General features: G+C 43.4%; 1 protein-coding gene across 8 annotated transcripts in view; it reads right to left on the reverse strand.

Annotated features, from left to right (window-relative positions):
- Positions 1-23,268, reverse strand: part of cfap221 (cilia and flagella associated protein 221) — a 77,469-nt gene that overhangs the window by 45,256 nt on the left and 8,945 nt on the right. For 7 of the 8 annotated variants that reach the window (XM_060048882.1, XM_060048881.1, XM_060048879.1 and 4 more), the window contains 17 exons: positions 22,422-22,522; positions 21,887-21,996; positions 20,980-21,139; positions 16,381-16,534; positions 15,897-16,017; positions 15,485-15,596; positions 14,924-15,011; positions 14,136-14,228; positions 12,930-13,025; positions 11,039-11,120; positions 10,463-10,554; positions 8,845-8,925; positions 7,501-7,608; positions 6,798-6,962; positions 6,237-6,322; positions 979-1,021; positions 568-674 (listed from right to left, as the gene is read on the reverse strand). In XM_060048882.1, the coding sequence (XP_059904865.1) occupies positions 568-674; positions 979-1,021; positions 6,237-6,322; positions 6,798-6,962; positions 7,501-7,608; positions 8,845-8,925; positions 10,463-10,554; positions 11,039-11,120; positions 12,930-13,025; positions 14,136-14,228; positions 14,924-15,011; positions 15,485-15,596; positions 15,897-16,017; positions 16,381-16,534; positions 20,980-21,139; positions 21,887-21,996; positions 22,422-22,522 (1,799 nt within the window). The remainder of the gene's footprint in view (positions 1-567; positions 675-978; positions 1,022-6,236; positions 6,323-6,797; positions 6,963-7,500; positions 7,609-8,844; positions 8,926-10,462; positions 10,555-11,038; positions 11,121-12,929; positions 13,026-14,135; positions 14,229-14,923; positions 15,012-15,484; positions 15,597-15,896; positions 16,018-16,380; positions 16,535-20,979; positions 21,140-21,886; positions 21,997-22,421; positions 22,523-23,268) is intronic. The other variant, XM_060048877.1, reaches the window with a different exon arrangement.

A 23,268-nucleotide genomic window follows, 5' to 3' on the forward strand; every position in this document is an offset into this window, starting at 1 on the left:
CATCGTTTCGTGCAGCTGTTCCGTGTTGAAGTCTCGTTCAATAAAAACCAACTCTCGTTGTCGAGCGTTCAATAAAAACCAACTCTCGTTGTCGAGCGTGCCCCCCCCCCCCCCCCCCCCCTACAAACGTGTCTCCCCCCTCAACAAACGTGTCCCCCCCCCCCCCCCTTCAACTAACGTGTTCCCCCCCCCCCTACAATCGTGTCCCCCCCCCCCCCCTCAACAAACGTGTCTCCCCCCCCCTCCCCGGTCAACAACAGTCTACCTCCCCCCCCCCCCCCTAAACAATCGTGTCCACAATTTGCCGCGAAAGCCGTGAAACCCAAACCCCGAAACCCGCCTCCACAGCGGCACGCGTGGATACTGAAGGTATAACACGCTATTTTTTACGTTGAAATGCTACGTATCCAGTGTTCATGGAAACGTACACCGTCAACGTTTTTTCTTGGCGACTGGGTTGGCTGTGACCACTCCCTGTTATCAATCGCACTTGAACCTTCGGGTCACTTTGACTTGAACTAGAGAAGGATGATTTTAAAAAGCGATTGATTTTTCTTTATATCTGACCTTCCTGCCATCCGCTCGGCCATGGTGGAGCAAGTGGGCAGCTCGGAGAGGCGTCTCAAGGTGGTCCAATCAGAGGTCTTCCAGGTCATGACCCCTTTAATCACTTCCTGCCATTGGTTCAGCAAGTAAGAGATACGCTGTGTAATCTTTAAAACTCACCGATGTAATATATATATTATATTTTTGTAGTATCTATTTCAATTTGTTTGGTTTAAATTATACAAACAAACAGAAAAATACATTCACACACTCTAGTAACAAAGACATTCATATGTCCCTTGTACTCAATGTAGTATAATTTATTGTATCGCTTTTTACTGTTTATGCTACACTCTATGCTAATATGTTTATGAGGCATAAAATCAGGTTCACAAAGTCTGCACTGTTGAGGAAATTTCTAAAATAAAGTACCTTTAGGTCTAGATAGTTTTTCTTGCTCCTGTTGTCAGTAAACCTGCATGAATACAGTAGCAAAACATTATATATATATAATATATCACAATACATACATTCAATTGGCAGATTGTTGCCCTTAATCTATATCCACCTGACTAGCATATTAAATAAATGTTCTTTAAGTTAGCTTTCACATACTACACAGGAACGGTCGGCCACTTACAAACAAGATAGAAAAAATATTGTGCTTTCAGTCCAATATTATGCAACATTAAAGCGATTTACTTCAGCTATATAAATATAGAAATATTATCTGATGCTTACTTTACTTTTGTACTTTTACATCAGTAACATTTTCAATGCAAGACTGCTAGTTGTAACCGAGTATTTGTACAGTGTGGTATTCCTTCTCTTACTTAAAGTGTTATTCCGGCGAAAATTGAACCCAGGGTCATTTTTTCTACATGAAAACCCATAAAGTAAGCCCTAAAGACACTTTTTTTCGTTGATAATTGAGTATAGAGCTTGCCCAAAGTTGCCCGGAGCAATGTAACAGCCCAAATGGCTTCCATGTTATTGGTTAGAGCAGGGGTCACCAACCTTTTTGAACCTGAGAGCTACTTCATGGGCACTGAGTTATACGAAAGGCACCCAGTTCTATACACTCTTCTGAAATAACAAATTTGTTCAGTTTGCCTTTAGTTATATATTAGTATTAATGATTAATGATACTCTATCTATGTGAAGACGTAACATGACTTAATTAATATGTTAATTAATTAAGTCATGTTAATGATTTCTCACAATAATTATCAACAATGACTTAAAAAAGGTGGGAAAGAGTTGTTCAAGAATGAGTAGTGCTATTTTTAGAACAGGCCTGCGGGCGCCTCATGTGGTCCTTGCGGGCGCCATGGTGACCCCTGGGTTAGAGCATGGTGTCTTAACGGGGGCGGTACCGCCCCCTGGGGGGCGTTCACACAAGCTGGGAACGTGATTATTGTTTTCATTCATTGTATTTTTTGGGTGAAAAAATAGGCTACCTGAAATAAATAGCCTATTTTCATTTATTGGTTTCTAACCCCTCTACCGTCTCAGCTACTTTTTTACTGTCTATGCGCAGTGTAACAGTGGTCATACAGGCAGCGCGGACCGGTCCTACACACGCCCGACTCCGCGCTCACAGTGCCCGCGGTTCCCGGGCCATTCATTCATTCGTTCACGGGGCACGGCGGGAATCGCGGGAGTGCCCGGGCTGCGGTCACGGTGAATGAATGTTCAATCCTCTCTCTCTCTCTCTCTCTCTCTCTCCCTCTCTCTCACCCTCTCTCTCTCTCCTGTGAAGGACAATGCATGTCATGAATATTTATCAATATTTATTTATATATTTTTCACTAAAACCGACTCAGAGGGCATTCATTGCTATAAGTGACCACCGCAAAAGCCAAGAAAAAATGCATGACACCTTTAAGCAATATAACAAAAGTGTAATTGGCAGAGGTGGGGGTAAGTAACTCATGTGCAAGTCACAAGCAAGTCTCAAGTCATAACCTTCAAGTCTCAAGCAAGTCCCAAGTCACTGTGGTGAGAATCAAGCAAGTCACAAGTCAAGTCATTGCTCAGGTCAAGCAAGTCACAAGTCAAGTCATCCAAAAATCTGATCTAATCCAGTTTCCACATTTAAAAATCGGTAAAGAGAGTGGTTCATAAGTTGAGTTTTATTTCAACATTAACAATAACAATGTCTTAACATTAACAATAACTCAAACTATTCAAAAAATTCCAAAACCATTATGTGAATAGTTTGAAAATGTTTATATGATCATTACCTCCAACCTATGAATAGAATCAAATAGAATCTCTAGTCAATCACTCAATCTCCCTAGATGTTGTAGAATATTATTTGCTACACATGGCATCAGACATGAAAAAAAATAATATTTCAAAAATAATATCACATACACATCAGTGTTTCCGCTAGAAGAAATTGGTGCCGGTCATGTGACCGGAAAGGTTTCATTTTACCGGTCAAATTGGAAAAAAAACGGTCGGATATTGTCCTGTTTATTGCACTTAAAAAAATTGATAGGCAGGCTATATAAAGAAGAAGAAGTGTGATCATATTTTGATTCGCCATGGTTGTTAAATACCGGTGCTCCGCAAAGCTTGCCGCCGGCTTTCGCTAGCTTGCCGCCGTTTAGGTCATAAACCTACGGTAGTCTATAGGGGAGCGTGTCTATGTTCCCCGAGTCCTATGTTCCCCTCTTTGTATGAGACTGGGGAACATAGGACCCTTTTTTTTTTAAAAAGGGTCCTATGTTCCCTGCTTTTCCCAAAAAAGGGTCCTATGTTCCCCGATATGTATGTGACCGGGGAACATAGGACCCTTTTTTTAAAAAAAAGGGTTCTATGTTCCGCGGTCTGTTACTTTTTCCACCATTACTGCCAAATTCCGGCCGAGATAACTACCATTGCATGTCTTTACCTTTTGTGGAAGAGGGAGAGACGTCGGAGAACCTGACGCAGTATATTCATACGCTGGTAAACAAACCCCGAGAAGCCCAATCCCTACGAGAGCTCCCCGCGCTACGGCCATCCGGAGGCGCACAGAGCTTTTGGCCGTGATATTATTATACAATTATATTATATACTATTATATAAAGAGCTCCGGGAGTCGCAAACGGCAACAACACTCACTGCACTGCACTGAGTTGGCCGGTTGAACGCTGATTGGCTGTTACGTTAGACATGTCACTCTGTTGAACGCCGATTGGCTGTCATTACGCGAATGCCGCGTCAAAGTTTAAATATTTTTAAAGATTGATAGATTGCGGGGAACATGGGACCCTTTTCTGGGAAAAGGGTCCTATGTTCCCCGCTTTTCCCAAAAAGGGTCCTATGCTCCCCGGTATGTATGGCTACAGGGGAACATGGGACCCTTTTTGGGGAAAACCGGGAACATAGGACCTGCTCAATTTTGTTCTGCTCAATGGTTGAATCTCCTCGTGACTGAATGTTTGTATACAGCGCGCATGCTGTATGAGCGCAGGGTTAATGCGCTCCACTTTTTTCTGTGGAGAACCAGCGCCTTGAACATTAAGCATAAAATTAAACCGGATCGTTTTCGCCCGTTTCGGCTCCGTGTGGACGGGGCCTTATTTCCAATCGGTCATTCTGACCGGAGACATTTAGAATTTTCGGCCCTCCTCATTTTTTTCCGGTCAAAGACCGGTAATTACCGGACAACGGGAACTCTGATACACATACTGTAGGAAGGGGAAATAGCAATACACAAGCCTGAAAGCTGGTAGTATTCTTGCTGCCTCGCAACATACATCGACTTACAATGCATTGCATTTGCAAAAAAAAATATTTGACAGTACTTTGTCACTGAGTTGTGAATAATTGGGTCACATTATCACCCCACCATGGATGAACACACGTTCAACAGGTGCACTTGATGCAGGGACTGCCATAACTCTTACCTCCACCTTGAACAAAGAGGGGAGGGTGCGCCTGTTCATGGCCCAAAACTGAGGGCAGCTCCGTCCATCACAAATGTCCAGGTAGTGGTTCAACTGAATTTGGGGACTGGAACATGAACCCTCTGGAACATGAACGCGGTATGCTGAGAACAGCCCAGTCTGACGGTCTGGCTCTGACGGTGTAATTTTACTTGACAATTACTTGAAATCCTTATCATAACCCACTTACAGCCACTGATTTAGAAGTAGCCTACTGACATGAAAATTAAACGAGTCAATCATCTGTGGAACGGGCAGGGCTCGAAAATCTCCAGCCAATGATTTTCAGAACCACGAGTGGTATTGGACAGTAAGTACGTCAATCAAACGGTCGTACTGCACTCCCCCTCCCCCGCTCCCCACGAGTGACCCCTTCGTGCACGTGCACGTACTCAACGCTAGTGACCCAGAGCAAGCATCTGTTTGTTGTTATCCTGCGGTAGCTACTGGAGCTAGCTAACTAGCTAATCCACATTTGGACCTAGCACTAGAAGACAACCCTATACTCCAACCTAGCTAGCCTGGCTCACTCTCGCGCATCTGTGTTTGCGCTTGTGCGTGATTGCGCGTCCATGTACTTGGAATGGGTGGAGTCAGAGTCAGCATTGAAGGAGAGGGGGTAGGACCATTTGAGTTGTGTGTTTTCAAAATCTGCTGGCGTATCGCAAATCCCATATCCAACCTTTAATCTAACTTTAAAAAGGTAATTTCGAGTCATCTGTCTCAAGTCTAAGTCAAGTCTCAAGTCATGAAGACCAAGTCAAAGTCAAGTCAAGTCTTTTATCAGTGTTAGTCAAGCAAGTCTCAAGTCCTCAAATTTGCGACTCGAGTCTGACTCGAGTCTCGTCATGTGACTCGAGTCCCCCATGTCTGGTAAGTGGGGTTGTTAGTTTACTTATTTATTTTTATTGGGAGGGGGGAGGGGGGCTCCAGAGGATCAGGGTAAGGTCCGGGGGGCGTTTGCTCGAAAAAGGTTGAGAACCACTGGGTTAGAGGCACAGCGAACTCTTCAAAATCTGCGTTTTATTAAAAAAGACTGTTTTCCAAGTCTGTGCTTTACCGGTAAAGCACATGTTTCCATGTGCTTTACCGGTAGGTCGGTAGGTCAATGTTTCCAGGAAGTCCACACAAGTCGATTACCGGCTAACGTAAATGATATAATAGAGGCGCCAACAAATTTAGAACAGCCGAGTATCAAGAGGGGAGATTTTTAAGTTACATTTGTTGGCGCCTCTATTATATTACTTACGGTAGCCGGTAATCGACTTGTATGGACTCCCTGGAAACATGGACCTACCGGTAAGGCACAGACTTGGAAAACAGCAATAAGCTCCCGGTACGCTAACTAAGTTGTTGATGCTTTTTTATATGTGAAGGGACCCTAATCATGCTACTGCAGAGGTTTGGTGCTATTTTGAGCAATATTAGTGGTTAAAAAACGCAGATTTGAAAGCGTTCCCTCTGCCCCTAGCCAATAACATGGAAGCCATTTGGGCTGTTGCATTGCTCCGGGCAACTTAAGGCAAGCTCTATACTCGATTATCAACGAAAAAAATGGCCCGGAGGGCTTAGTTTATGGGTTTTCATGACGAAAAAATACCCTGGGTTCAATTTTCGCCGGAATTACACTTAAAATAGAAGCTCTGACTACTTCTTATTATTTTTTTTATTTTTTTTGGAGTTCTTCTTCTAAGACTGTTCTGTGGATAATGATGTTTGTGCCTTCTCCAGTTTCTGGATGCAGGGTACCTGGGCAGAGGACAGAGGTGGAGCTCTGCGCTGGTCTCCAGATATTGAGGGATGGGTTTGTAGATCTGCCGATCTGGCGCAGGGTTCTAAAGGCAGAGCAATAGACACGTGATATACTTTATGAATACCAATGGAGGAATGACCTTCTCTGCATTTGGCTACACTAGGAGCTAGGACCAGTCAGCTGCCTGGCTCACAGTGCTGAACCAGCTCAAGTCGTAGTGCCCTGTCCTGGGTTAGGCGCAGGTCAGGAACGTGGACTGTCATGTTTCGTGGTGTGGGAGGTAACCCACGTGATCACCAGGAGAGCAAACAAACTCCAAACAGAAGGAACCCCCCTCCCGTGGTTCGAACCCAGTACCTAGTCACTGAAAGGCAGCAGCACTGACCACCCTGACACTGTGACACTCAATCTACCCAATATATTACGATATAATGTATTATACTGTATCTATGGTAAGAACATATGCTCCGATTTATTATCAGAAAGCTTTTTTCGTGGAAGTGTTTTTTTTAGATGGTGTTGCTTGGTATTCTTTTGATGGATGGATAAAAACATACAAATATCCGTGTAGGTTGAGCAGGGCCTGGCTGAAGGATTGCCTCTGCAACCCGGTTCCCCCCCCCCTTGAGCTCCTCTTCTTGGTCCTCCGCCTCTCCTGGACCCTCCCTCCTCACTGAGCCAGTAGCCTGCTGGGCTTTCAGCAACTCTGGTAACAGCTTATCCTGGAGGGGGCGATCGGAGCAGTTAGGAGGCAAGGAATGGCATGATGGATAGATGGATTGATGGGTGGGTGAATGGATGGATGAATGGATGGATGGGTGGATGGATGGATGGATGGATGGATGGATGGATGGATGGATGGATGGATGGATGGATGGATGGATGGATGGATCGGTGTATGGATGGATAGGTGGATGGATGGATGGATGGATAGATTGATTGATAGATGGGTTGATGCATGGATGGATGGATGGATAGATGGGTGGATGGAAGATGGATGATGGATGAATGCAGAATTAGTGACAGAACATAAAAGTTACGACAAAATGTAAGACAAAATGCCAACCAGAATTAAATGCAAGACCAGCAACTAGAATTGCTCAAAATGGCACCATTGTCGGCAAAGTCGGTTCAAGAGTAGTACTTTCAAACAGCCAAATGCAAGAGGTGTAGTACTGGATAATATGCCTCAACCAAAATCCAAAGTGGCTCCAACATGCGTGTTGTGTGTTGGCCGCATGTTGTGGGCGTCATAGTTACCAGTGCTCCGGAACGAAGTGGCCTGGTCAGAGTCGGAGGGACGTAGCTGTTGAAAGCCTCCCAGGACAGTGGGGGGCTGTAGCCCATCACCTTAAAGTGATGGGGAACCTGGGCACACACACACACACACACACACACACACACACACACACACACACACACACACACACACACACACACACACACACACACCATTACATCAGGAGTTTTGGAAGGAAGATAGTGGTTTGGTCTCAAATTATTATTTCAATTTGGTCATAGATTATTATTTGGTTTGGGCCATACATCTCTCCGCTGTAAATTAATTTCTCCAAATTCAATCCATCTCCTCACCCTGAGTCATATCACTGTCATTAAGTCACGGCAGAAACATTAAGAGCAACCGTGGCCTGTGGCGCATTTCCACCGGAGGTTGTGGTTCGGTTTGGTTCGCCTCAGTCTGGTAGGGAGGGGGCAATTTAGCCCAGCTCAGTTCCGAGGTCGTGTTTCTACCACCGACAGTACCCTAATGGTAGGCCGGATGTCGATCGCCGCGGCAGCTACCTAAACATTGTGACATCATAGCAGCGCGACACAGTGTAGCCTGCTCAATAAAAACAATGGAAAAGAGGAACGCAACACATTAAACCAAGAGCTACCATAGAAGTCGTCCAGCAACAGTCTCGGAATGTCTCCACCTCCTTGTTCGCCCAAGCTAAAGCTTGGCGCGAAATGTCCATTGTCCAGAATAATACCTCACGTGTACTGTTTGTTTGTTTTTATCCCCATGCCACGCGGAAGTGACGATTCTGTCGACCAATCAACGGAGGGCACGTGTAGTTCGAACTTGCAGGCACCCTTTCAGGCATCTCAGTTCCCCAACGGAGGAGTACTGGAGACAAGTGCGAAACGAGTACGGCTCAGTACGTCTCAGTCCGGGTCACGCCCGTTTTTGGCGGTGGAAACGCGAACCGCGCCGCACCTTTGCGAAACGAACCGAACCGCACCCTCCAGTGGAATTGCGCCATTAGGGAGTTGCGAGATTCATCCTCTGCCCCTTTGGTCGAAGGGTCCTTGAGCAAGAAAAAAGTTGATGCATGTATACATTTTATATAATATATGTATAACCTCTTCCTTTGAGCTATGAGAAAAGATCTCTCATTAATCAGTCTGCACCATTATACCTCACAGTGCAGGGGAACTCAGCCCTTCTATCATATACTCTCCATTCATGTGTGTGTGTTTCTGGTTTCTTGCATGTAAAACCAGAGCCCAAGGGGTGCATGTGTGGAATATGTGTTTGTGTGTACAGTGTGTGTGTGTGTGTGTGTGTTTGGGCGTGTGTGTGTATGTGTGTGCACTTACTTGAAGCTGGAAGAGAGGAACATGCGTTGCCATGGAGGTGTCAACCAGTGCCACTGCCACTGTGGTCAAATCGCTGAGGGACTGAGAAGAGGAGAAAGCCCATTTCACACACACACACACACACACACACACACACACACACACACACACACACACACACACACACACACACACACACACACACACACACACACACACACACACACACACACACACCCACCCACCCACCCATACACACACACACACAGTGTGAAACTTACACAACATGTTTTTCCACTCGACAGTTGCTACTTAAATTAAGGATTTATACCAGTGATCTCCTGACTTCTAGATGGTTTATGTTAAGAGGAATTGAAGACATTAGAAAGTTATGATTCCCGGTCATCCCTATGGGTGTAAATGTTTTAATACTTGTGATATACTTTGTGTACATGATGAAAAACACTTTGGATCCCCAAGAGAACCATCTGAATCCAATTGTATCCTGAAAATGATTCGGTAAAATTTGTTATTTTGTAATTTTTTTACTTTTACAGTCACATATCATCATCGTGGGGTACGCTAGGCCTCAAAGCTTCATTTTGTGTTACGTTAGGCCTTAATGGTTCATTAAGCATACGCTAGGCCTTAATGTGTACTTTTGGGGTACGCTAGGCCTTAATGCTTACTTTTGGGGTACGCTAGGCATTAATGCTTCATCTTGTGCTACGCTAGGCCTTAATGCTTCATTTTGTGGTACACTAGCTTTATGCATTATTTTGTGGTACGCTAGGCCTTAATGCTTAATTTTGGCGTACGCCAGGTCGTATTGCTTCATTTTGGGGTACGCCAGGACCTAATGCTTCATTCTCCTGACTTTATCTTTAAAGCTACAGCCAAATATTACTACAAGGAAAAACACATTCTGAAATGTTTTATGATTGGAAAATCCAAATATTAATGTTTGCAGGGTTGCAATCAAACAGGTTTCATTCAGAATCCATCGGATGCAAGGGGACCCCCTCTTTCTACTAGACTATAACAACAGAGACGGCTCTTTGCATGGGAACCCACTCTTTCTACTAAAACAGCAGAGACGGCTCTATCATTAGGCTGTGCATATATTATATATATTTTTTCTTTCTTTTTTTTTATACATCGGGAGTGCTAATAGCACATCATCAGTAATTATACCTCATGGCTGGGTAGAAATCTCCCTCTTTTCAGTATGCAGGACAGAGCTCAGTCCTTAATCTTGAGGGTCATGTTTTAGAATAGATCATTCATTAGTTAATTTATTTATTAAAGCAGCACGAGATACAATTTCAATTTAATTAAAATCATGTTATATGCTGTTAAATATTAGTGTGAGAAGAGTCCTAAGTGGTCTTGAGTGACACATCCTCTACTCAACTGTTGAAGCCTTGTCCCCAATATCCAATCAAGGGCAAGAGGCGGGGACCATATCTGTCTAGCCAAAAAGCGACAGTGCAGGAAGGCAACATCCAAATGTTGAGGCAGTAAGCTTCCGGCTAAACAATATACCGCTGTCAACTGCTACTCTCATAAAAATATATTATAAATCATTTTGGGATATTTTTATAATTTAATGTTAGTAGAGCTGAGTATTGTTACCCACCAGATGGCCGGCCATGTTGACACAAACAGGAAAGGACAACGGAAGTATTTTGTCTGGCGAGATCAGACCTTCCGCTTTCTTATTTCCCTTTACTTAAAATTGGAAAAAATACAAAATAAAGAGACATATTAAGGACATATTTACAGACAATAAGTAATGCGAGCCAAGTGGTATGTTTACTGTGATAAAATGTGAGATAATGGGTCTACATTAAAGCGGCCTCCCTTGCATAAATAGCGCCGCTAATGTTTCAGATGACGCGCTTTAAACAAAACACAACACAAACACTGTAAAGAGCCCCACTGTCACTACGCAGAGGCACACACAGTAAAAAAAAAAAAAAAAAAACAGTGTAAAAGAGCCCAACTGTCGTTACGCAGAGGCAAACCCCATCAGGACTGACTGAACTCGAAACGAACCTGAAGGAATAAAAATAAAAATAGGACAAGATTCGGTACTCCTGGCAGCGCAAGAAGGTGGAAGGGGAAGCATATCATGAATCCCAAGATTCTGGGAAATCCGTAAACGAAAAAAATAATAATATGAGGATAAATTAATGAACAAGAAAATAAAAACCATGTTCTTGGTTTTTGTGTGATGGCTTCTTCGTTTTCCTGAGACAAGCCAGCCGGTGGTTCATGCGGCATCGGATCACAACCTGAATGCAAGCGCCAGGAAGGAAAGATGTTCTTCAGCTACAGGGTCGCAGTGGTGAGGAAGTAACTTCAAAATGTAACATATTATTCACTACTGTTTGCTTTAATTTTAAAGTAATACGATCAGTTACAGTATGACTATGAATCTGGTACCTCGGAATATTACTTATTACACTACTTTTGCGTTACTTTCGCAGACAAAGGCAGATGTCCGCCTCTAAAAGTGTGCATATGATGGCGCTGCACCAATAAAGCTTCAATCCACATATTCTAATAGATTCTACATGTCCTCAAAGGCTTCGTCTACTTTCCTTTAAAGCTCCATAACCAGCCCTGTGGACAATTCGTTAGTCGTAAGTAATTTGTGATGTTACTTGGTCACGGATAAAATGTTAAATTACTGGATTATTTATTGAATCTACTGGACAGAGCCATTTCTACGACCTGGTAGAAACATTCACCAATATTCAAAGTATATATTATTCTAACACTAGGCCTACTAGGCTACCACTGACCCCTAATAATAATAATTATATAATAATAATTATAATAATTAATAATTTGATAATCAACCTAAGAAAAGGGGCAAAAAGGTACTCCATAATTTGGACATAATTTCAAACCCCAAGAACAAGGGGGTCTGTGAGATGATGTTCCAACAGCCAAATCCAAAAGACATTCGTATGGATTTGATTCCCAGTGGGGCCAATGCTCGCAATGTTCAAAATGCATGCCTCAACTATATTGCATTTTTGTATCACGTTTTCCTTTTGTTGTATTTTGTTTTACACACAACAGGTGATCCGGCCATCTGAGATACGTTAGTTGGTATAGCTTAGCTTAGCGTAGAAGGATCCCACCCAGCGGTGGAATGCTAAAAGAATGTCTTAAAGTTGTTGAATGGAATAGAATCCATGCACTGAAGCCCAACACACACCGGCGCCAAAGCGGTGCGTCAAAAAGAACACCCGCTTTATTTCGCGCCGCCCCACTATCCTTCACGCCACTGTTCTATTCCCTAGCGTCGCCGCCCCAGAAAAAGCGCTTTTTTAAAGCAGTTTGTTACATCCCGGCTAGATACAAGGTCCTATACATATTGAGATTGTTCATGCACTAGATTAATTATTCCACAATGCAAAAAGAATGAGCAATGAAAGTAAATAAAGTGTGTAAAGTGACTAAACCATAAACAAAGTGCCCGACAGTACACACGGTATCTATGAATTAATGTGACTATCATTGTACGCACAAACAGAGGATCATGGGCATCAGGGCCATATATGCAGTCATAAAACAACTTGTATAACGTTATTGTAGCCTATACCGACCAAGTTTGTTGATCTGCTTCTTTCAAAACATATCACAACGGTGCTGCAGCGCTTCTTGTTGGTGCTAGGGGTGGCAATTGAAGCGTGTGAAATGCGCACCGCAGAGCTTCGGCGCCCGTGTGTGGCCGGCTTTACAGTACTGCTTAAACTTCAATGCTTTTTTTAACTTTAGACTGCACTTGACTAGCAGTTTAGATACATATACTGAAACCCAATACACAGACACACAAACTATATAACATGGTACCTCTATAACTGTGTGATTTGAGTGAGTTCAGTTCATAGTTAGGGGAACAAAATGCATAACACTGGCATATGGAGCTGGACATGATGAACTATATATTCACATATATACTCTGCATGATTAATGTGTGTGTGTGTGTGTGTGTGTGTGTGTGTGTGTGTGTGTGTGTGTGTGTGTGTGTGTGTGTGTGTGTGTGTGTGTGTGTGTGTGTGTGTGTGTGTGGATGGGTGTGTGTGTACCTTGCGTGCGGCCTGCTGGAAGAGTCTCAGAGCCCGGAGGCTGACCAGCAGCTCGGGGCCGCAGTAGAATGTGAAGCACGGGGCCCCCACCACAGCCTGTGTTTGAGTGTTGATATTGAGAAATGAGAACATCACAAATACTCGTTGATTTATTATATATGTGTGTGTGGAAGTCCCTGCAGACTGCCTTCTACCACCCCTCGTAGCTTCCTAAGAGAGCGGAATCAACACCCGCCTAATCGCGAGTTCAATCCCGCCTGGGGGATGGGACAGCCACGCCAAGAAATATATTCTACACATATCTAAGGGGCAGTGTCAAAAATGTTTTGGTACTCAACATCAACGGTGGCCAAAATACGGAGGTCATCACAAGGTTTAGGTGGACTTTGCTGTTGCTGTCGAGTCATGAAGCTCAAGGCTGCTCAAAAATACCCAATCAGTGTATGGACTGCAGATATCGGCATTCAAACACAGTCCCACAACCCTGACTACAACAAGGCTATTCACATTCGGGTAAATCACATATATTGCAACATGGATCACCAGGCCATGTACCATTTGGAGGAGCCAAGAGAAGTCACCTAGGTGGCGTGTAGCAAGCACATTGCAACAGAGGACAAGCTGTTTAACCAGGCGCAAAGCATGCAAGCCACTGCTAGACGGTGCTGGAGGTACTATGTGGAGGTTTACACTAAGCTAGTACGCTTCATCACGCTATGGATGGGTTACTTTAACGTTTCATCTTCCCTCAAAAGTGATTTGGTGATGTGCTCTCGAACAGCAAGAAGAAAGGAACAGGAGTACCAGGAATATGGGCTCAGATCGCCAGTTTAACACATTGAGCCTGTCATTGGGAGAGTGGGTAGACATTATGTTATGTATACCTTTATATATGTTTAACTTTCTATATAATTTGTGGAATAACATTTACTTTACAATAGATACCACTGAAAAAAGCATTTAGCTTTACTTTGCTACCTCATGTGTTGGTGACGAAAAACTGTTTATTTCCATTAGAAAAGAGGACAAAATGCCGTCCGGTTACTTTCTAGCATTTTTAACGAAGTAGGCCGCCAGATAAATAAGGCCCATTGAGGCTGTATGAAGGGCCTGTGAAGCCCTTTGAGACTCCTTCTGTGAATTAGGGCTATAAAAGGTAGATGAGTCTTATCTTGGCTTGACTACAAAGTGTCCATGTTTCCTCACCTGGCGGACGTCTCGCAAGACCCTCTTGGTGGACAATCTGGGCCGCCCCCACACAAACACATTCTCTTCCTGGTGCCCAGAGTCCCACTGTATCTGCATGCCGGAGAAACAGGAAGTGAGCAACCGCTAGCTCCATGATAGTACAATTAGAAACAAAGTAATATTTGAAATGCTTACATACACAAAAACACACGGTCACTCACAATTCTACACTTCAAATTGCAGTAAAAGTAAATCGACCCTTGAAGGCGGCCTTGATGGTTCAGCCACTGTGGATGAGCCACATTGTGAAAGAAATGAAAGTAGTGGAAACCTAACATCTGTTACAACCCATGGATCAACTCCCTAGAATAAGGTTGTACACAAGAGGTCAGCTTTGATGTTTGGATGTCATTTGGAAAAACACCCATCTTGTTGTCAAAGCTGTATTCTCCCCAACACGGACGCATAAAGAAATGAGGTGTCAGTGGTCGCACGATTGTTTACAGGGAAGGAACAAATATGAGTGTACATTCCTGAATATCTTTTTCATACGTTTACTGTGTACAGTATGCATGTCTGTGAAGCCAACTAAAAAAGACTCTAGTGTGTGGACAATAAAGATGTCAAATCTAATCTAAAGAATTTATATTTTAGCTAAAGGATAAAAAATATTCTGTATGTTCAGAAATTACTTTAACCTTGAAAGAAGAATCCTACTGTATTCTCATTAACAACCTTTACTTTGAAGAGATATTTGTTATACTGTCTATTCATAAATAACTTTCACCCTGAAGGATAAATCTTACCGTATATTGATGAACAGTGATCTCTCTCTCCTCTAGTATCTGCCCCCTGCTCTTCTCAGATACAGGGGTTTTGCCCAGATGCTGTTGCCTACAGAACAGAAAAATATTGCCAGGTTTTCTTGGGTACGCCTTACTCGGTGCACTCAATAAATGCTACCAAAAGTAAGCACAACATTAATAAGAACAACAATGCAGTCTAGAGTTCACCTAGACTCTGAATAGCCACCCCCTCCCACCCCTCCTACTCACTGTATGTTGTACATCCTGGCCTTAAATGTCCACACTTATTGTATGTGGTACTTAGTTATAGTACTTAGCATTGTGTAGCTTCTTATCCTAGCTATCTTTATTGTATACGGGGAATGGGTTGACCTAGCGATAGTTCTTGGCACGTTGTTCTATGAACATCCTTACTGTACCGACAGCGATATATTGTTTCACACTCTTCTGACAAATGTACTTAGCTTTGTATAAAAGCGTCTGCTAAATGCCCTAAATGTAAATGTAAATGTAACACACTGGGCCATGTCTTGCATTGAAGAGACCAATCAGTACTATCACCATCTCAGGCGGTTGGCCCTCTCTTCTGTCACGTCGCCACGGACCTTCTTCATGAATAGGGCCTCCTTTAGCTGTCTGCTCCTCAGACCCACGATGCTGTCACAGGACATGACTACGACCAGGGAGAGGATGAGGATGTTATCAACTAGAAATCACAAGGACATACCTGGAGAATGATATCGGGGCTGGGCTCTGAAAGTGCCATAATGAAGCTGTTTTCATAGAGTGTGTGGGTGTGTATTTCTGTATGCACAGACTAGTTTCAGACTACAGTGTGCAAAATACCACTGTGTCACGACCTGACTTAGGCCAGCGACAAGCTTGGTGGTCTAAAAATACGGCCACTGTATATTGGCACCATGGCAACTGACAGAGCTGACATACAGAGAGGGATAGGAAAAAGGAAAATGACCCCGGCCACCACGACCTTCCCGCAGGTCTCTGGATTGGACTCTGTCGCCGTCTTTGATCAGCATCTTCGCCACTCCTGCCGGGGTGCAGACGTTCGTAGGGGAGGGGGGCTGGACAGCGGCCTTTGATCCACCAGACAGATGGAGGATGAGGGGGGTGGGGGAGGCAGGGTGAAAGGTGAATAAACTGCATAAACGACTAGATTTAAGAAGGTGTTTTTGTTAATAGAGAGCGTTGCCATTTTCCAAAGATACCGTACGTTTTCCAAACCATTTTCTGAATTGGGTTTATGTATAAAGACATTTTACTGTTGCTCTTCTGAAAACGGAGGGTTTTATTCTATAGTTCACTGCGTTTGTTAGCCGTACTTACATTAATTTAATTATTTCCTGATAACATTTCAACAAAACCACAAGGTTTTTGGGATCATAGATCACATATGTGCATGCAGGCAGAAAACACAACCAGATTTGGCGAGGTGGTACCTTCAATTTGTCTGCTTTCTTGGAGGCGGTGCGTTTGATTTGAAGCACGGGGGGAACCTGAAGCACAGCATGGTTCCTGATTACAGGAGCCATAACCCGGGTCCTGTAATCAGCCGCCAACATTGCCTCGCAAGCCATCTCGCCTTCATGGGAGCTGTGGTCAGAAAACTCCATGAACCCCCTTGGACCTTAAGGCCTAATAATTATCTTTATAAAAAGATGAAAAGTTTGGACATAACAAACAAAGTATATATATGTTTATTAGTGCTGTCAGTTTAACGCGTTATTAACGGCGTTAATGCAAACCAATTTTAACAGTGTTCATTTTTTTATCTCTTTTGGATTGGCAAACGTTGTAGTTTTTTCACCGGCTGTCTAGCAACAACTAGTCAGTCACATTAGAAAAACGACAACACCATACCGGATCTAGCTACACTGGGAAAAAAAACAACAAGCACGCCGCACAAACTTGTTGGGGCAAGCAAGGATACAGAGCAGGTGAAAAACTCCTGAAAAGTGTGCGTGTGTTTTTGCGTCACTCTGTTCGAGCCTGCACGAGTTCAATGTTGTCATTAGCTGTTACGTCTTTCTGACCAATCGCACATCAAGGCCCACCTGGGCTGTACAACTTCGGGAGGGGCGGCTCAGTTACTTCCCTCTAGACAAAATCGACTTGGTTGCGACGTTGACAGTTTGTGAGTGTTGCATCTGTTGAGTGAGAGGTTGCGGGCGCACAGCTCAGGCTGCCGGACGGCGCTGCAAGGAACTTCTATAAACGCAATATTGTTATCCCGCAGCAATCAGCCCGACAGCCCTGAAACGTTAACGTCCATGTGCGTGCGTGCGTGTATAGGCCTGCGTATGGTAGGAATATTCATACTGGTTTAGATAATAAATGTTATAGAATTTCCCATCTTTGCTGAGCAAGAGTTTTGTTCGAAAGTTCAGTGATTGAAACAAATAAAGGCCTGGGCTATTGAAGTTTTACGGTAGGCCGACCCGATGTCAAGTGGACCAGGTTGAATTCACTGCGGGTCTCTCTTCCAACTGCCCTTCTCAACACTCTCTGATCTCACTAAAAGGCTAGCAGCACGAAATCAAGGGATATTTAGAATAGAAAAATTGTTGGGATTGATCACGATTAATCGCGAGTTAACTATTACATCAATACGATTAATTGCGATTAAATATTTTAATCGCTTGACAGCACTAATGTAATATACATATAGATATGACGCATCTCACAAATGCAAATACACCTTTCATAAGCACACTGATGAAGCACCTTTTGAGGTAGGCTCGCTTATTGTGCCGCCATCCCCTTTACAAGGTGAGTTGATCAAATTGTATACTTTTAAATACATTCTCACTGCCGTAAGCCTCAGACAACCCTTCAGTCAAACTGGAATGGTTTAACATCACATTCAGTTGACCTTGAAGGTCCTTTATTCATTTTTATTCATAATTTATTCATTAAATCTCACACAAAATCAGCTTTTGAGCATGTTATTTGGCGTCCTAAGGCATAAGCTATAGAGCTGTGTCCTCCTTTACATGCTAATTCATTCATTCAAGTCATATAGCCCTTATAGCCCTTCAGCCTACTGCTAGCATCTATTTATTTTCATTGTCATGTAACAGGAATTACCTAGAGGTATCCTCTGACAACATTTCTTTTTCCATATATTCCCTTTTTCAAAGTAGTACTGACGTACTGAAATCCCTGCATAGTTTTGTAGGCTTTGAAAAGCGTTTTTCCATATTATTTTTCCAATATCAGGCCTCGACATTAATGTTACCTGCTTGCCCGGGGCAGGTTAACTCTCTGATCGGGCAACTTAAATGTGACATGTAGTTTCCCGTTCGGGGAAGTGTTGCGTCGGTTTTCAGTAAAACAGGAGAATCATAACAACAAATATAGCTGCATGCAGCAATGCGGGTGTCAAGCATAATGGGACTCTATAAACTAATTCTGCCGGGCGGACATAATCGGCTAGGTGGCTACATGACGACCGTATCGATAATCGGACGGACGTAATCGGCTAGGTGCATAATGGGACTCGATAAACTAATTCTGACGGACGGACGTAATCTGCTAGGTGGCTACATGACGACCGTCTCGGTAATCGTAATAACGACGGCTGGTGGAATGAACTAGAGCATTATGCGAGTACGCATCAATGTTTACCAAATGGAAAAATGACCCTACCTAGTGGTAAGGGCGCATTATCGTCTGCCCGAATGAACAAGTGACACAAATACATAAGGGTATTCCGAACAATATCCCTAACAGAGACACATGTAAACAAGCATCCGCTCATAAGACTATGAGCCAAGTTTGGTTTGGATGCATGAAGGCCTTGCAGAGAAATTAGCTCACTTCCTGTTTGACATCCCCCTGAGATCGAAGGTCACCAAATTGTTTGGATGTCCCCAGAATGATGTCATGAGTCTATTTACCAAGTTTGGCTATGATATGTTAAAGAGATGCTGAGAACAGGCTTACTTGCTATTTGGCGGCTTTGCCGTCAAGTTTGATTGGCTGTCACGGCCAAACGGTGACAACTTTGAATATGGCGGCAAATTTCTGAGGTTGCCATGGGAAATATTTTATTAGCTATATGGGGCGGTCTGACAGTATCACCAGTCATTGAAAATAAGTGTGAAATATACTCACGTGAAGAGAGAGGAGTTAAAACACGTCTTTGTTAATTATAGCACCCCCTAGATGTCAATGATCACCAAATTCATTGAGTGTCCCCATGAGGATGTCATGGGTCTATGTACCAAGTATAGTTATGATATTATTACTTAAATTAGCTTGATGGGCTAATGGGGCTGGCCTGAACCAGTGGGCCAAATTTCACAACTTTTCACCAAGGCGTTCTATGGGCTGCCATTGACTCCCACTGAAGGATAATAATAATAATAGGAATTCATACAAAAACAATAGGTTGTCTCGCAACTTCGTTGCTTGACACCCAATTTATGTTCAGTCACTTCCATATAGCCAACCGCCACATACGGAATAGGAGAAAAAGAAGAGTCACTTTTGTTATTTTCCTTCAGCCTCCGAAAACTGGCCAAGTGCCAGGTAAATTTAACGGAAATAAATAAATAAAGACACCTGAAAAGGAGACGCCGCCAGGATATGAAACAAAAGGGCAAAGGAAGTTTCCGTGGGTCCGTCAGGACAGCGGATAAAAGTTAACTGATTGCGGTTTTGACTACCCTGCAATCGGATTCATTAACGCAATTTCACTACATTACGGGTGTAGTATGTTGAGCACAATTGAGGACACCGTATCGACAAAAATCACGACGACATGTTGCTATCTATATCTGTGCGAGAACAGCACTTAAATCTACAAATTACACCCCACAGACTTCACGTGGAATTTTTTCAGGCAAGAAATCACCACAAATCAATCAAAATACATTTTGTCATTCTGATTGCTGTAGTAGTTGCCAATGGTGGGCTGTTACTTACTACAGGTGATTATTTGCAGATCATTTTGCATTATAGCGAATCGGGATGCAATTAATAGTTTGAAATATTCACTAAAAATCAAAAAAATATATTAATTAATTTTGAGGCCCTAGTTTTTCTTCTGTTGAGCTAGCTGGTTTGACAGCTTTGCAGCCATAATTGTTGTGTTTTATATTTGAATAAATTATTATAATTCAACAAATACTTGTTGGTTTTATAAATTGTCTTAATAGGCCTAGATTTTCCATTTTGGTCAAGTATTATTTGCTATTGGGCAATTAAATATAACAGCAACTTGCCCTTTTGGCAAGTGGCCAAAAGGGCCACATTAAAAAGCTTAATGTCAAGACCTGAATATTATTTTTCTTTGGCATAATTTATTACCACAGGACACATATCTTTGCCGCAATGCATATCTCATCTATCTGCCTTTCCGCTGTTTGCAGGGAACAGTGAGGGGGAGGTGGGTCGGTGGTGGAGAGGCTGTGAACATCCATTTGATGCATATCTAAACATCCTTGTCACAGCTAGTGACATAAATACAATAAATATATATATATTACATATATATTTTCTTCTTTTCGTTCCATGGATTATGAACTGTTGCAGAGATAACAACGGCACCACAAGAGCCTTTGATTTGATGGATAGTGGCCCCAACTTTTCTCCTAGGAACCGCATCCTAAATATGAGGGGGTTTAATATCCGAGGGCACCACTGCTGGGGGTTAGGCCCTGTCCACTGGGGGTTGGGCCCTGTCCACTGAGGGTGGGGTCCTGTCTACTGGGGGTCGGGTCCTGTCCCCTGGGGGTGGGGTCCTGTCCACTGGGGGTTGGGCCCTGTCCACCGAAAGTGTGTGTGCGGTGGCTCCGCACCTCAAAGTCCCGTGGAGATTTATACTGAGCTATTGCAATTTTTTACAACCATTCGTCCATTTATTGCCGTCTTTTAGTCAGAATCGATAAAGGGTTGTTTATATTTTAGGAAGGCTCGATAGTCCAATATATACTCAACACATAAGCTAGTGATTGGTGTAATCGTGCATATGTTCGAAGCAGAGTTTTGGATTTTTATAAGACTTTTATAAGATTAGAGGGTGTTATGTTTACCTGGTGGGCAGGTGAGGGGCGGAGCTCCCGATTAGCGTACACAGGAAGGGTTTGCTGTTGAACTGGGAGATGACCAGCTGAATGGTCACCTGAGAGGTTCCGTATTCGAGTGGACGGAAGGTCACGGTGATCACCACCTCCCCGCTAGCCGGTATCGATCCTGGAACACGGTAGAGGTGGTGAAGTGTGGGTTTGTGTGTGTGTGAGAGAGCTAAACCACAACCTAATTATTGAGGTAGAAGGAGGTTGTGCTTGGTTAGTGCAGAGAGAAAGTTTACTTCATTATGACACACACAAAAAAATGTGTACTGTGGTCCCCTCTGCTCTCAAAAATAACAATGCCACCACTTTATTGCTGGAAAGGTCAGTTTGTGTATAACCGGTGTCAGTGGTATATTTAACAACAGTCCATGCTCTGTAATATAATTAACAATTTACAATTAGGGCATTTAGCAGACGCTTTTATCCAAAGCGGATAGAAGAGATGAGAGAGCAACACCCTACACCTGAAACAGCCCTACTTACTTAAGGTTATCCATAGCCTTGTGGGACCATCTAGATATTAAAAATAAAAAAATAGAATGCCTAGTACAAATAATTTAAATTAACCATAACAAGCCGTATCAAACCTGGGTGTGGACACTACTGGGATGTCACTAACAGAATTAGGTTTGTAATGGCAAAAACATTTCGGGCACTTAAAGGTGCATGCACACTGGCCCGATGAACACCAATACCCAATAATAACATTTTGGCCGAAGTTTGGAAAACATGCTTTCTACGTAATCCGACAACAGCCAACAACCACCAACGGGTTTGGCACACTGGCCTGAATTCCAATGTGGGTGTTTTTGGTATTTTCTTGGTGTGCCCTTATGTTATCTGTCCGAGAGTGGTGGGTTGGTACCTGCGAGGGGCTGCACCTGGAAGGCTTGGTGGGGCTGGATCACATGCACCTGGAACTCAACCTCTAGGTCAGCGGGACAGCTGCAGCGGAGGGGGAGGCTGTGGCTCACACTACAGGAGGGAAGACAGATAGACGGATAGAGAGAGATAGACAGATAGAGAGAGAGAGAGAGAGAGAGAGAGAGAGAGAGAGAGAGAGAGAGAGAGAGAGAGAGAGAGAGAGAGAGAGAGAGAGAAGAGAGAGGAAGGTAGATAGGTAGATAGATAAATATATAGATAGATAGATATGTGAATAAGTAGGTAGGCAGACAGACAGATAGAGAGATTTGTTTGTGATAGAGAGATAGAGATAAAGATAGACACACATATGCATTAATAAATACAACGAAAACAAATATGCCCGCCCCCTCACTAAAACCCTCTCACGCAAACACACACACACACACACACACACACGCACGAACGCGGGCGCACACACACACACACACACACACGCATGCGGGCGGGCACGCAGGCACGCACACACACACACACACCTGTGTCCCAGAGGTATGCTGGGCAGGTGGATGTGCGGGGGGATGCATAGGTCATCAATGACAGGGTAGGCATGAACTGGAATTAAAAGGGCCTCCTCGCCCTAGGGGGAGTGGGCGAACCGGGTCAGGAAGAGAGAGAGAGAGAGAGAGAGAGAGAGAGAGAGAGAGAGAGAGAGAGAGAGAGAGAGAGAGAGAGAGAGAGAGAGAGAGAGAGAGAGAGAGATGTTTAAATGTGTTTGATGGTTGAAGCAGCCCCACCTGGCCAGAGTCCGACAGGTTCGACTCTGGGGCTGGGTGAGGCTGAACAGTGTGTGCAGTTTGCTCCACTATAATCAAATCCTCTAAACAAATAGGAGACACTTGGTTAAAGGACAGCACATGCTCATCTTCACTGGCTATATAAGGCGCGTCCCAGAGAGGGTCAAGCTTCTTCGACATTTATAGTATAACGTCACAGTGTGTGGCACATTTCACATGCAACATTGCTAATCATAACACACAACGAGAAAGGAATCACAAATGGGTCTTAGCCATGGGGATAACTCGCCCCCTCATTCCTACAACTCTTAGCATAAAAGGCTTTTTGGGATTAACTCTAGAGCAGTTTTTCCCTCCAGGGCTACTGTAGAAACATGCTTAACCATTCTTATTTTCACTGGATTAAACCCTAAATAAAACACACTTATTAATATTATATTTAATCTCTGCCAAGTCCGTTCCTTTCGATGCCACTAAATTCGACACACTTTACCTTTAATATATAAGGATGGACATGGGATTCATTCTGACATGAACCTAAATAATAACAGGGCAACAAGAAATATCAACTAACACAGACAAGAAGAAA

This window comes from Gadus macrocephalus, chromosome 4 (genome assembly GCF_031168955.1).
Source record: "Gadus macrocephalus chromosome 4, ASM3116895v1".
NCBI classification, from domain to species: Eukaryota; Metazoa; Chordata; class Actinopteri; order Gadiformes; family Gadidae; genus Gadus; species Gadus macrocephalus.